A 17,393-nucleotide genomic window follows, 5' to 3' on the forward strand; every position below is an offset into this window, starting at 1 on the left:
TTTAATTCAACAAAATCGATTTGAAAAATAACAATATAAAACCCGAGATAAATACAGTTATATTATTTATTTATTATAACCCTAAATATATTTAAATATTATAATACAGTATTGCTACATTTAAGAAAACTATTATTATAGAAAAAACTACTGGATTCATATAAACTCTATTTTTTTTCACCCAGATAAATTGCTCAAGAAAAATAATAATTTTTAACATAATTAAAAATTAAGAATAGCATATATACATTTTTGATATTATATATGATATATTAATTTACTAAAAATCATAAATTTAACTAGTATTTATAATAGTTATTGACCCATTTACAATTGTAATTACAGAGCAAAGTTGCAAATATTTATTTTCATTACACTCTTAAAAAAACAAAATAATAATTATATATTTGCATTTTACTATTATTTGATTATAAATATAATACATTAGAAAAAAAAATACTATTTAATATCTGCATGTTGCCATTAGTATAATCATTAAAAAACCAAAAACTTAATGAGCCTTAAAATATCAAATTTTAATGTGAATCATGGTATACATTTTGAACTGTGAAATTAAATTTTAAAACCTCAGTTAATTTCTTTAAAAACTAAAAATACAAACTCATTAAAAATTAAAATACAACATAAAACAGTATTTAATGTTTAGAACATTATACAAAATATACAAAATAAATACATTACATATTATTATAGTAAAAATACTATAAAAAAAAAATGATTTTCATCTCGTATGAAAAGAATAAAAATTTAAAAATAATAACTTTTAAATGATAAAAAAAATGTAATATTATACCACATGCACATAATCAAACATAAAAACCTTATCACTTCGAAATATTTTTATAAAGTATACATATCAACTTATTGTTATAAAAAGTCTCAAAAAATTTTAATTTAATTTAAATAAATTTGTTGAATCCATAAAATAGTATTATCGAAAAAAATATATATTTAAGTAATTTTATAATGAAGTTATTAAAAAACATATTGTATAATAATATGTTTATGGAAAAAACCAATAGTGATGTAGTATATAATTCAATTAAAATTAAATGAAAATTCTTAGGTATAAACGGTTATAGTCACTTGATGTAAGCCGAATATTGAACCGGTATAAAAACAAATTATCATTGAAAAAAATGTTACGAATGCAAATAAGAACGATACAACATGAGAAGAAAAATTCTTTTTTTCAATTTAAAAGTTTTTAATTGAAAAATATAATTGTTTCAACGAAATACTAAAGTGAATAAGTACATAATAAAGTAAATTCGCAATTCACAAAAAGGATTTCTGTTAATTTATTTTTTTTCTTTTAACAACTTAAAATTCCAAAGTATACCCAAATTCTCAAAATAAAAGAAAGGGAGTGTTTGGTTGAGGTATATAGTGTATATTAGATATATTGTTGAATGTATTTCGAGTACTATATCGCGCAAAAACATTAATTTTTGACATTTAGATGATCGAAGTGAAGTTAGGTACATGTAGTAGCCTACAAGATTAATGAACATAATATACATGTATTTTTTGAAAGTCTATGTGATGGATTAAGAGGTCACAGAATCTAAATTATCGTCATTACGTAAGACTTTTATGAGTAAATTATGAGTAGTGGGATCCAAACACAAATTATTCTAAAACTATAAAACGATTAAGTGATTTCTTTTTTTATTGTAATTGTTTATGGTTTGATTTCTAACAACTTGACAATAATTTAATCACTAAAAAAATAAATCTAAATACTGTATTTTTAACTCTTAAAAAAAAATAATAATAATGAATATCATTAAACATAACAGAACACGAGAGTAAGTGGGTATAATCACATGGTTCCATAAACCTTCCACAAAAAAATAAATATTTATATAAAAAAAAATTCCGACGTTATGTTTTGGTTAAAAATAAATAACACAAAGCACAGCGATAAACTGTCACGTATTTAAAAACAAGTTTCTAGGAAAATATAAAATGTAACAATTCCGAAAGAAACTAAATTCCAAGCATGCAACAGATTTAGTTGCATAATACAAAACAAACATAAAATGAAGGTTGCCAATTTTTTGGAAAAAATTATATTTTAATTGAAATATATTAAAACAACAGGTAAAGCTCTTTATTTAAGGCTTGCAATGTAGAGTATTTAAATGTATTAAGCATGTTTAATCCTGTACTTAGTACAGATTTAAAAAGTTCTATATGATAAAAATATTTAAAAGTATATGAAAAAAGTCTGTAACTCAAGACAAAAGAGATTTCAAAAGCCCTAACAAATCTAAAATCCTTGAAAATTAAAATGATTAACAAGTGTACGTGTTTTATACATTTAATCATGCTTAAGTATGTAATTGTATGTTATTTACACTGTGTATTAAAATATGAAAACTGATTTTTGATACTTTCAATATGAAATTAAAAAAATTAATATGGTTAACAAATAAAAGGAAAATACAAAAGTAACTTCTAGTTCATAATTCAAAACGTATTAATTTCTATTATAGTAGAGTTTACTTTTTCATTAGATCAATTTCATCAAACTGTTTAAAAATAATATTAACGGTATTTGAAATTTTACCTGTAAAAATTTGATTTACTATATAAAAATAACGCAGAACAACAATAAACGTGAATAGCAATCAAAACTTCAAATTCATAAAAAATTAACGAAAATTAGTATTTTCCCAACCTTTTTCTACTTTAATTTCCTTAGTAGTTTAAATCTACGACCAATAGAATATTATCATAAAATATGATTACTCTCGGTTTTGAATGATTAAACAGATAATATTATTTCGTTTTAAGTACCGCGAAATCGAACGATCGCTATAATGGTACCATGCGGACGAGGGGGTAGTCTGACAAACGTGGTGACGAACAAGAGCGCATACGGCTTTCGCACTGCTTTCTAACGATCTCGCTAAGCGAGAGAGAGAGAGAGAGAGAGCGAGAGGAGGGGAAGAGGGTTGCGAATCGAAAAACTTGAAAAATAAATTTTCGCACCGAGACATCGGTGGCGGTGTGTACAAACCTCGATAAATAATTAATTAATAATTTCATGACGGTGTTGAAGGGGCCGGAACGGGCGAGACGACGGACGGAAACCGACGGCCGAACTTTTTCACCACTACCACTACACTGCTGCGAGAATCACGACGGCGGCGCGAACGGGCGGACGGACTGATGGCACGACCGTGCGCGCGGCGTTTCCGAAACAAACTAAAAGGTCCCCGGGCCGCCCCCACCGACGGCCATCCCCCCGGCGGCGTTGATGGCGGCGGCGGCGCGATCGGAGGGGGCACATGCAACGACGCACGTTGCCGGGGAAGGGGGTGCTGTGTGTGCACCGGACGACGATTTGGCGGACCGGACAGCTGACGGACGGACTGTCCCGGACGGACGTGAAGGTGTAAGCGTTTTCAAGAAAGACCGCACACGCTCGCGTGTTCTGTAAAAAGGTAAAATTATGAAAATAATATTGATAACAATAGGAACGACGAACGGCCGCAAGCACATCGTCCTCTCAACTCTCTCCGGAGTTGCTGGAAAGGCGGTCGGAAAAACGGTTTTCCATGCGGTCGGCGTGCACACAATCGTATTCCCCTTCACCGCGGACAATCGCACGCGCCTGTACACATAAAACGCATAAAACATCTCGTAAATCAAAAGATCAACACCCTTTCGGCGGACCGCGACTAATCTCGGTCGACCGCGTCTCCCACGAGCACACCAACAATACGCAACAGCAACTTTCGCCCAACTCGCGATGCACAACTCGCGCGTCCGGCACACGACGTCCACGACGCGAGACCGTGGCTTACGCGGTCGCCGTACGGGAATCCCGTTTCTCGGGCGCTTGTTCCCGTCGCGGTCGGCGAGTCCACAGAGTTTTCTAGGCGACGCACAGCAAACGCCGGTGGCGCGAAGCCGTAAAATATCCATATGCACACGTTTCGCGGTCCCGACATAGAACAATGCACCGTTCGATAATGTACACTCGCGTGCGCGAACAATATTGGCTCGAAGAATTCATAAATTCTATACAGATATTGTTCGACTAAAATGCGCGGAACTCTATAGTATACGTATGGGCATTATGCTTTAACAGCGGCGCCCCGAACGTATTTTTCAGGTTTAGCAAGTTATTATTATATCCACCCCCTTCCCGAGAATCTCAACATTTAAAATTTTTTTTTTTTTTATTTATTTATTCGTTAATATTACAGGTATTACACTAATAATATCACATACATAATATGAAGCGTGAATAATACAAAATTACCGTTATTAATATTAGAAAATTATAATAATTACCATGTCTCGAGTTTATTATTTTAACTTATATTTTAAACTCTCCCCTTATCCACTTTGTGTAGCACCTATCAATAGGGTTGGACGCTACTATGACTTAACCGAAAAGAAAACCACGAATTTTAAGAAAATGTTCATAATTTTATAATACACAACAAAATCATTACTATTATTCCATTAATTATAACTAATTTGCGTTAATCCTAATATTTCATATGATAATAGGATAATGTTTAACCATGTTCTATACTCTTTACCGAACACACTATCATATTTTTTATGAATATATTAAATATAATAATAACCCAAAAACCTACATTAATTCTACAAATAATAAATAATTTCACATGAGTATTTTCATTATTTTATAGAAGACGTACTACTCTAACCATTACCGTCATATATAATATTTATTTCACTTCTATATATTAATGACATGCTCTCACGTATCATTTATTAAATATAGAATTTATTTCTCTAAGTTAACCCTATACATCTGAACATTCTAAACGTTTTATTAAATATAGTATTTCCATATAAAAAAATGTTATTTTTTAAGGAATAAATTATTATTATATAACATCAAATCATTGATGAAGAACCGTTAAAATGAATTTTATATGGCATATATTTTAAGTAGGTATTAACATAATTTATATGTTCACATTAATTTAAAGAAAATCAGCTGAAAAACAATGAATAAAAATATACATAATACACAATTTTCAATAAGAAATTGTTTGGAAAATACTACAATTTAATACTTGGTCATCAAAAGGATATTAAAATATTTTTTATCACTTGAAAAAATAATTAATTTAAAATAAAAATATGTAACATAAAAAATACAATTCAGTTTTAAATATATTTCTAGCTATAAGTGCCAATAAAAACTATCATTGTAAATTATAAATAAAAGTTGAAACTTTGAATTGAACTGATAGTTTCTGGATATTACAACATTAAATAGTTTATATGGCTCAATACAGCCATTATTCATTTAATTATGATGTATTATGATCTATTATACATTAAATACAATTATTATATTATATTTATGTAGTAGATAAAAGTATGATTAAGTTACGATAGCACAAACCTAAAAACGAACTAAAAATAATTCGAGTGTTTGAATACCATAAATATCTTTGTTAATTATCATTGCTCATTAAAAAATACGAGCCTTATATTTCATTGACGTTGTCAAATTTTTGAAGATTTTGAATATTTTTATTACGATTTTCTTATCGTGTTGTACTCCATATAAAATTACATTCCAAATCAAAAATAAATCTTTATTATTTTCAGAAAGGCTCAATATTTATTTGAAGAAAATGAAACAGAAATATAAATACAAAACTCTATGAAACTCGACTTCATTTTCCATAAAATCATTTGACTACAGTCAGATAATAATTAAGAGTAAAAAAAAAAAAATTCCATTAGGTTTATGGTAGCATCCATGTTTATTCAAATGTCTTCCTCACTCAGACAGAATGAAATAACGCTGTAGTTGACAGGGATAACTTTTATACAAATAGGATATTGACAGTATTTAAACTCTGTGCTAATCATCACCAGATAAATACTGGGAGTTTAATAAAAAAGAATCTCAAATAGGCAGTATACTAATATTAAAATAAAACACGGAATTGTTTTCCTTTCGATAGTTTCTCAACAGTATATCACTGTTATAAAAAATTTTATACAATCTTTAAGACTCCTATGATTGACAAAAAATACCTACTCTAATATTACATACAAGAATAGTATATATTAAATTATAATAAAATGTGATTTCTCTAATGTTATGACATTTTTTATAAATTACATACTCGTACATACGTTTCTTTAATTTTAAATTATATTTAAGTTTTTATTTTAAAGGTTTTGTGATTTCTAATATTTATATCCATTATTTGCTTTTTATTATGCATGGATAATATCCATACATAATAAAAAGCAAAGTATTTACAGAGTTGGCAGTTTTTTCAGTAATTACTATTACTGTTACTATTTAATTATTGATTTTGTTAATGGACAAAAAGTTTTTTAAGGAAATTTTTATTACACAACTGATAGACAATTTATTAAAAAAGAAATTTAAATCTAATAAAAAACAAATGTAGTCAACCAATGTGTATATAATGGTAGATAACAGTGTTTTATTTTCACTGAAAAACATGTTTTAATATCAAGATTGGTCTTAGCGCCGTAATTAACTAGTGCTTATGAACTTATGGTTAAGACTTCAGGTAGAGTAAAATTATGGTTAACATAGTTTTTTTCGTAACCTTAAAATATATCTAAATTATAAATTATATTTTTGATATCATGAAACTAATGTATTATTATTTCATTAAAAAATAAAAATTTTGTCAAATTTAATAATATATAATAAAATGTACCATATATATCAAATATAGAAATAATTATAAAACATGTAACATAAGTACCTAATGTATGTAACAAAATGGCCACTAGTTTGATGATTTTAATTATTATCGATTTTTATAATATTTTCCCAACATTCCCAACAATTCACATCAATAAAGAATTTTATCTTATTATATCCAAACAGTTATAATGTAGTTTATAAACAGAACATTTGGTATTTATTAATGTATTCTGTTATGTATTATATAATATTATTGATGTATAAATACCAACAATTCAAAATTAATTTTACACAAAAGGTTAACATAATTTAAAACAAATACGATCTAAGTCTATGACACATCAGATACTTTTATAATGTAAACTTTTGAAAATAGCTTAAATTCCTGAGACTCAATATCAACATTTATTAAATTTTATTATATTTATTTTCTTTAAAGAAATAAAAAAAAAACAATAATTTGTTACACAACAAATTGTTGCAAGTTGCACATAGAACAAAAGACAATAAATGCATTTAAAATGAAAGAAAAATATAAATATATTGCCGCAAAAACTATATTATCTACGATCAATATTATTGTATGGTAAATTATTAAGTGCAATAAAGTGCAGTTTCAGAATCTACAAACTAAATTATCTACATGCAGGTTGAATAGGTGAGAGGTAAAAATTATAAATAATTTAGCATCAAGTATAATCGCATTTACGAAACAGATATCCATTTATGGACGGAATCATTTTTAAACATATATATATTCAGGTATACATATTACGTATAAGCTGGAATAATACTCCATGTTGTTAAGTCGTAAATCGACTAATTCTAATTGAATAAATTTGTCCATCAGAGAAGAGATGTATTAACATAGTGATAACCTGACAATATGTAAAGTGAATATCAATGTTGGTTAAGCCAATCAGATGAATACTAGTTAAACAAATGGGCGTATGCATATGTTTTTCATTGACTAAAAAATTGTAGGTTTAGTGTATTGTAGTAAAATATTTTTCAGTTCGCAGAAATTTAATTAAGGTCAGATATCGTCTATTTGTACCTAGCATTACAACAATTTTTTTTTTTTTTTTAATGTGTGCTTCAGGAACTAAGGAAATTAACCCCACGGAAGTATTATGTTGTGCAATAGATATTAGTTGTATGTACGAGTAATATGCAAAAATTACATTTAGGAGAAGGTCGATTTTTTTCTAATATAATAATGGTCCCGTCTGAAAAGTGAAACCACTGGAGACTTATACTGCTCAACCAACACACTCCCTATAATATTATCATATTTTTATATGCACCTAAGAAGAAGTATACTAAATATTAACTTAGTAAATATTATTATTATGGGCGAAATTAATTTTAAAAAAGCATCCTAAAATATAAGTACTTCCATAAAAAACGAAAAATCAGATATTTTCACATAAAAAAATGTTATTAAGAGTTGATGCAAAAGTTTCAAAAAGCATATTCAGAAAAAAGTTTACCGATTTCCCTACTTGAAGCAAACATAATCTGAAGACATCAAGCTAACGGTCAAATTAAGCATCCCGTAATGAATCACTACTAATAATAAAACCATAGGACAAAGTTGACTGTCGGTGATGAATACTGACCAAAATACTAAAAAAAAAAGGAAGAGAAAGTATAGACACAAATTTTTTCCTTCCTTTTTTTTCCCCTGTACACTTGATTAATGGTGAAGTTTAAAATTTCACAGCTATTTCCTTCTTATTTCTCCCGCAGTCCCACAAAACAATAGAGTTTTAATACACATGTGCATGTAGTGCATGGATACTGTGCTCTCACATATACGAGTAGTATACTATAGTATGTGTATAGTAAAAACCAAAATGTCAATGCCATATCCTGTCACTGCCAATCAATCAGCCTTTATCACTACTCAAAATAAAAATATAAAAGGAATAAATAGTTATGTATTATATTCATGAAAAAAACTGAGAATAATACGTAATTGTACTAAAATGTACTAAAAATTTCTTATGATAAAAATCTATATATGTTTATATCTACTATATGTTTCAAAAACGAGAAAATATTTACTAAAATGGAAGTATGACGTATATTTGAGCTAACATAATAAATTATATTTACAACACATTAAAATAATATTAGCATTTTTAAAAAATGCAAAGAACTACAGTACTTTACTGATACTGGATTTACAGTTCAAAAATACTAATTACAAAAGTAGAAAAAATATTTTATATCTGACAGACTTTGTTAAAATCTTTAATGGTTTATGAAAATACGTTTTACAAAGAATTTTCTTTATTTCTATTTTACTTTGATCAATTTTCAGTATGTACAAATTATTTTAAACTAAAAAAAAATCCATTCCGATTACGACAAAAAAATGTAGCTTTATTACAACATAATTACACAAGCTTGCTTTATATTTATAACTACGTTTAAAAAAAAACATATTGTTATTAGTACATTGTTCAGGTTGAAATGTATACGATAATAATGTATAGATTATTCATTAATATTCAATAAATGTAGGACTTAATAAATATACATGTATATAACATGCCAAATTGCCATAATATACACATATTTTATAAAATAAAAAATATTCCAATCGATTTAAATATAAATGACAAATATTAATAGTTAGTTAGGTAGTCACGCGTGAATAGCCAAACTGTACGCACACATTTTTGTTACCTCCATTTTATGATAAAATTAGTGTCCCTTTAACTCGCCCAAATTGTTCGTATCATATACCAATTGACGCAATTTTTTAAGCAGCTACTGCCTTCAAAATCAACTAGCTGCATTAACCAACCATTTTTTGTAGAAATTAAATTTAAATCTAAAAAGTACCATCAGATCGTAGTGCATAGTTATATAACATATCTAACCAATAATAACCATTTAATTTAATCCTACAAAAAGTTCAAAGTTAAGTGCCACTAATGAGTGGCTCCTTGCTCACTTAAACGCATATATTTTTTGTATCTATATATATTTAATATCATATATACTTATTATGATAATTGTATGTATCGTTGTATATTTCTTGTAAAAAAAAAAAAGTTAGCTAGTTTTCAAAGAAAGAAAATGTTTTTTTTACTTCACTTTTATTATACCTTTTTAATTTTTTTATCTGATAAAGTACGCTATAAAATGATCCATAAACAATTAAAAATAATGTAACTAAAAATAATTTTAATACATATATGTCACAATTTGTAAAATAATGGATTCCCTAATTTAAGAACAAAATGTACTAATTCTTACATATTATAACTAAAAAATATTGGATCCCTTCATGATATTATAATCATTATTTCCGTCGAAAAAAAATATACATATGTGTAGAAAAGATATAAATAAACATACTGAACACAAAAATATGAGTACATGGCCAATATAATTTATAAATTCAATAAGTATTAGTTTACTAATTCATCCTAAAAAGCTTTTATTAATTTACTCTTTTCGAAAATGTCTAGTCAAACAAACATCTCATCAACTTTTATTAATCAAAATATCGTGTCACTTTTCACATATTATGTTAATAGTAAACAAAAATATGATACTGTAAAATAGTTCAAGCGGAAATATGAAATCGAACTGAATCCATGGTGTATAGTATTTCAGTTGCATGATATTCCATTTAGGCGTATAATTTATACATACAATTATTACAATACGATGTATACTTACACATGCATAAAATCAATAATAAATATCTAACAAGATTGGCGATTACTTATAATACAATCAACGAAATTTGATCATAAATAAATAATTGCAATCGCTAGAATTCATTAAACCCAGTTAACGATTTGTGTTTAATAAACACATGGTAATTTACTATGTAGTCTACCTGAATATAGGCCGTCTAATCAACTATTTTACAACTTCCCAGCCCCAACCAACGTAAAACCCAATATATAACACAAAATATACCCTTTTAAGTCGGATACATAAGAATTAAACCGAGCACCTGTGCCGCCGACAACAACCATATGCCTCTTATACTAATTACTTTAATTTTGTTAATTTCCATATTTGCATAAAGTTATAACATAATCTCACCCCCGTTGTATCAACTTGTTGTCTAAGCATTGTAAATATACTGGAAATCAATTTTCGGATGTCACCAAACATATGATTTTTACAGAGATAAATTTTTTTTTTTAAATATTAACTTCGTGAAATTAATTAATTAATTATCTTACTAATTACGCAGCTTAACATACCATAATCTTTTGATATTCTTGATGCACCAACCCACATCTGCTAAAACAGATGTACATACATTTATTGCGCATTTACATAAACATTTTTACTATTGATCATTACATTAAAAGATTCATAACGTTACAACGCTTCAGAGCATATAATAAAACAAGATGATATACTCCATAAAAATATACAAATAAAAATAATTTCCATTTTTATAGAATTTAGTTTATCATATTTGGTTAAATTTTTAATAAGAAACATAGTACAAAATTTAAAACTGTTCTATGAAAAATCTAAATTCAAATTGCTTGTAAAATGTTATTAAATATTTATCTCACCAAATCTTCGGTGATAAAGCGTAGTTTACACAATAATAGTTTATTAGCATACTGTACTATTGGGTGTTATTTTTATTAGCAACTGATAAAATAGCACATTAGTTCTTGACATAAATCTCTCGACTACAATATTAAACTAGTACGCTAAGAAAATACTTAAGGCGTGCTTTACACGATGATAATTTACCAATAACTAATAAGCTAGTACATTGTTTGATAGTAAAAAAGCATAGTCTGTTAGTGTGTTAGTAAGCTGGCAAACTAGTAAACTAAAAAAAACTAGTAAAAGCTAGTAAACCATTTTGATAGCAAACTAGTTTGCGATTAAAAAAGAAACATTTAAACTTTTTGACGAACTAACGTGCTATTTTATCAGTTGCGAGTAAAAATAGTATTATGTAACTGGACAATTAGTTGTTTATTTTTAACTAGTAGCTTGTATAGGGTTGCCATACGTCCCGAAAAATCGGGATTGTCATCGGTTTTGGACTTCGCGTCCAGTGTCTCAAAATATGTTTTCGGGATATCCGTGTGTCCCGGCTTAGGCGTTAAGAGGAAATGCAGTATTGTTTAATTTTTAATTTCGACCATTTTATCTCAAAGTACATTTTTAATCGTAATCAATATATAATAAAAAGATAATTTGTATTTTACACGTATAAATATATAATATACTTTATTTTACAAAAATATTTTTAAATATTATATTGCCGGTCATTAATAGTCCTCTTCAGTGGCGTATATATAACTTTTGTATGCGAGGGGAATCATTTGCAAACAAATCATTATTTTTTTTTTTTTTACGTTTCTAACTCCCTTGCACTAAGAACATTTATTTTATAACATTTAAAAAAAAAGGCCTATGGGGGATCTGACCTCCACATTGCCCCGTGTATACGCTACTGGTCCTCTCAATATATTAAAAGTTACCTATATAAAAAGTATATTACTCAATATTGTGTTTGTTTTGTTCCGGTTTCGCCTTATAAATTTATGGTAACCGTAAGCTTGTATTTCCTCGATAGTACAATGTGCTAATAAAATAGATTACTAGTATCGTGTACATGAAATAACTATTGTAGTATGTGCTGTTAAAACAACTGACTAGTAGTGATTCACTAGTTGCTAGTAAACTTGCATCATGTAAACTACGCTTAACTAATTCGGTTAATTAGTTAACTAGTAAACATAATTTAGGCAATGCTTTTTTACTAGCATATAGTAAACTAGCTAATTGCTGGTAAACAAGCATTGTGTAACATAGGTTTAATATTACTTTATATCCCCACTTCTACATTTCAAAATATCACAAAATTCATTTGAAAATTATCCCGATCACAAATATACCTAAATCATACGTTTTTTATGATTCTGGCAATAAGTGATTTATCAAAAAACTAATAATTCATAAACATTTATAAAATGTGGATACGGATATTATATTATATGTTCAAATATTTAGTGGTTGGTATCTACAATGACGTCAGTCTATAAAAATAAAAATATTACATCAATAGGTAACTCAAAATAAAATTAAATATAGACGAACATGGAAATAGAAAAAAATAATGCATATTGTTTTGGTAATACCTACATATCACTAGACGAATAATTTGCAACTATTATTTTATTTGTACAACATAATAACTATTCGGACATTTTGATTTTTGAATGAAAAAAAAAAACGCCCAGCTTTTTACTGCTCGTCCAGAAAAATGAATGCGTGTGTATAATGTAACACAATACGGATGGATATATAAAAGTTACCTTAACAAAGTAACACGGTATATTTTATGTCATTATTCAACATTTATTCTGTTAACGTATGTTCGGAAATATTGCACCACTCAGCCACCATAGTTTCTATATATAAATTGATTCGTATAGCAAGAGGGTTAATTAATATATTTAAAACACAAATTTCAGCATCGATTAAAATTCAAGTGCAATTAAATCGTACCAACAGCACTACCTCCGTGCATTTTTACATGACGGACGCACATACGTGTCCACGCGCGCAGAAGCAGGTATACGGATAGTACGTGGTAAGTTGTCCGCGTTCTAAAACGTCTTTCACGAGATTCCTACAATCATTCGGAGGGAAGTTTTCACCGACCAAACGATAAAACGACCCGCTTCCGGAAGTTGATTTATCGTCAGAAAATTTCGTCTCTCCGCTTAAAACCGCCCCGTAACCGACGACGACGACAATGATAGCCTCGCCGCGCTCAGTAAATTGGCACCTAAACTACTTTTTATAACTTCATTCGATACGTATATATATATATATATATATATATAGACGAGTATTTCGTTGTGAATCAATGGCGAACCGATCAATAGCCAACGGTCGTGCTCGTGATATAATATAACAGACATTTCCCCGAAAACTGGTATATATATTTATATATAATAATATATTACTACACGTTCGACGTGATGGTAGTAGCAAGGGAGGACAATGAATTTACTGCTTTAAATATTCCAGGGAGGATGCTCATTACAATAACAAATTATACGCTGAAGCTGCCACATCTGCGGGAAAACCAGACGTTATAGTACAACAAGCATAAAAAAAAAGTACGCGGAACAATACCCAAACTACAAACATTAAAATTGAAAATTCGACCTATTCCATCGCAACTCAGATGGTGGTGTAGATGTATTCCAAATATATATGTGTGTGTTGTAGAATATTTGGTGACGGTATTCACGCACTACGTGGAATTTCTATTGACAAATTTTAAACGGATGTCACGAATTTAGATTTACAGTACAAAACAAAATGATCAATGTCCCTAAATGACAAATGCATAATATAATAAGTTGAATATGATTATTATTAACTAAATAATAACTGAAGACTCACACTAAAGTCGCTGTTATTATAATATTACTTAATTTAAAATATTGTACCTACCTATTAGTTTTATCAAACGCATAAACGTTGTACAATAAATCAACATAGTTACAGACACAATGATTTATTGCACTATGTAGAATATACGTTATTATTCAAATAAAGAAATTTTTACTAAACACTAAATCAACAGACAACTGGGTACAATTTAATAAAACAAACTCAAATTAAAAATACTGACAGTGACTGAATCATAAAATATTCCAAATGGTTCATTACAATCATATATCATACAAAAATATATCGTTATAATTTCGTTGTTATAAATATTCAAATATTGAAAATTGTTCACAGTATTACTTAAGATCCTAAATATATTTATTTTTAAATCCCAAAGCAATTTACAGTAACAAAATTATAATGTATAAAGTAAAAATAACTATAAAAAAAATTACTTAAAATATTTCATATTATGACTTATTTGAGTTAAATACCTTATAAACCATTAATTTAAAAATTATTGCTTCCAATATTACTAAAATTCTAAGGAATTTCCTAATTAGATTTTTTTTTTTTTATTAATTAAGAACTTTCAGTAAAAACTATTATAGTTCGACAATTAAAATATTAATAGATAACGTGATACAATAGTTGAATTAGTAATTAAAAATAATGAGCATAATGATTTAATAATAAATATGAATATAGTGTAAGATAAGAAGTAAACAGAACTGAATATTAGTGTATTTAATAACAAAATAATATTAAAATTAAATTAATTGATTAATAATATAGCGGAAAAAAAAAGAATTTATTATGGATGTTAAATCAGATAGGAATTTTGAAAGAGCTAAATTTAAATTTGAGTTTAGCTGATTAATGTTCGATTTTGAACCAGAAGTAGCAGTAGCATATGACGGGATGGATTGAGAGGGATCAATGGGGAGGGACTCGGAGAATAAGTTTTTTGTGTGTGTGATATTTTTTTTGGAGTTGGAAAATTTGATTTTGTGGCGATTTAAAATAGTTTGGTAGAACTGGCACCCCTTGAAGCTGGCCGTATGATTTTCGGAACAGTTGACGCATTTAGCTGGACTGGAGTGATCCTTGGTGTAGCTATCTGACTCATGAGCCTCGTCGCATTTGACGTAACGCGAAGGATGATGACAATAGTTTTGCGTGTGACCATAGTCTTGACAATTGAAACATTGCGGCGAACCGTATGTCTTATTGTTCGGTTTTTCAATCACTACTTTCGTGCTTAGTAATGAAGTGATGTTGTAAGATATGTTTATTATTAACATTAGGTTCGATGTCGACAAAAAATATTGGGAGAGGACAGTTATTTTTTTTTTTTATTGTGGACATTCCTCACTAAGTGTCCTTCTTCCGACAAAGTGGACGAAAAGTCAGCACTGAAAGTGGAATGATGGAGGTTTCTGATAACGATCCTGAGTGGACACTGACCGTGAGGACGAAAAGTATGGAAATTGGCGTCAGTTTCCATTAAATAATTTGACAATAAGTTGAAATTAATGCGACCGTTGGGACAGACGATAATGTACGAAAGAGTGGACTTACATGTAAACCCCTTGGGGCTGAGGGTCTTAATTAATACATCAATGAATGCGGAAAAGTTATTGATGTTCCTAATGTAGATTGGTGGAGCTGCAGGCTCTGCCTGATCAAAAGGGAGAGATGAAGGTACAGTGACTTCGCAGGATGGTGGTGCCGCATCGAATACAGTGTCATCGTTGATGTCAATTGAGACGAGAACAGCGAAACGGTTTGGTGAGGTGAAAGTTTTGGTCTTTTTCCCCTTGTGAAGAGAAGAATTTGGAGAAGTACTGGATAATACTCTTTTTGATGACGTAGGCGTACGAGATGGATTTTTACCAGAATGAATCATAATATGATATACATTGAAAACGAAGACGCAATTTACGTAATTAAAACACTGATAACAGAGAGAGCCTAAGAGCGTGTGTTCATGATGAACGTTATCGCCAGACTGAATTAGATTATTTTAGTTGAATTTGTCTTATTACTAAATTATAATGTACTAGCATATTGCAGTTTTAAATACATAAAAAAAAACCATATATAAATTCATCTTTTGCAAAGTAAAATATGCAGAATGGTAATTTGTCACATATAATTTTGAGCAGTTGATATTGTGTTTATGGGATTGAAAATTTAAAATATCATATACAGTATAGAAAAGAAGTTAAGGTCTGGAATAAATAAAAAATTAACTATAAATGAATAGTTAAAAAAAAAAAGCAAAAACACAAAATTTAATACATATAATAAAAAAAAAAATGTAACTCATTTAAATTTAATTTTAACTTAAGGACAATATGTAATTCTGGTTTCAGAATGTTAAACCAATTATTATTAATATTTTATAATACTTAAAAAGTACTCTTAGATCTCAGTCCGGAAGATGAATTGTATCTAAGGAATAAGTCCAGATATTTATTCAATTCCGGTAATAAAAATAAATATAATTTCCTATTTTATCGATATGTCCAACTATTATAAACGTAAAATTAAATATTAATATTATAATTATATTTATAATATTTAAACACTTACCCGTCGAAGATTTCCTTCTTTTAACATTAGATCAGGTGACGGAGAACCTCCATACGATGATTGCTGAAAAAAAAAAATTATAACTAAAAATAAAATTAAAATAAATAGTAAAACCATATTATATGCATTATTAACGCAGAGAGCAAAATAAAAACATCTATTATTCGTTACAATAAAAAAAAAAAAAAAAAAAATACTAAATCAATGTATGGTTTAATATCAACGAATGACCAATAGTATGAATATTAATGTAATTTATTGAAAAAAAAATTGAATTACAAAACCTTAATGTATAATGATTGTAATACACACGTGGAAAAAATCTTACAATTCTCCAACGAATATTATATGTTTTTGTGTTATTTTAAATAAAATATATAAATATAGTATCAATTTGAAATAAAATTACATAAATTTATATTATAACAAATGTATTAGAGCTTCATAACTAGTGAGATACAAGTTTAATAAAATAATATTTATACACTCTATATTTTAAACACCAACTCAATACCACTATGATTGGGAAATTTTATAACCATATTACAAATATAACAAATATTACAATATACCATTATATTATTATCTATATTATATTATTATTATTATTATTATTATTATTATTATTATTATTATTATTATT

General features: G+C 27.9%; 1 protein-coding gene across 1 annotated transcript in view; it reads right to left on the reverse strand.

Annotated features, from left to right (window-relative positions):
- LOC112688551 overlaps positions 1 to 17,393 on the reverse strand; it is a 176,598-nt gene that overhangs the window by 83,598 nt on the left and 75,607 nt on the right. Inside the window, exon 3 of the mRNA XM_025561807.1 lies at positions 16,751 to 16,813. Within this exon, the coding sequence (XP_025417592.1) occupies positions 16,751 to 16,813 (63 nt within the window). The remainder of the gene's footprint in view (positions 1 to 16,750; positions 16,814 to 17,393) is intronic.

Source organism: Sipha flava, unplaced genomic scaffold, assembly GCF_003268045.1.
Source record: "Sipha flava isolate LNK unplaced genomic scaffold, YSA_version1 39_pilon_pilon, whole genome shotgun sequence".
NCBI classification, from domain to species: Eukaryota; Metazoa; Arthropoda; class Insecta; order Hemiptera; family Aphididae; genus Sipha; species Sipha flava.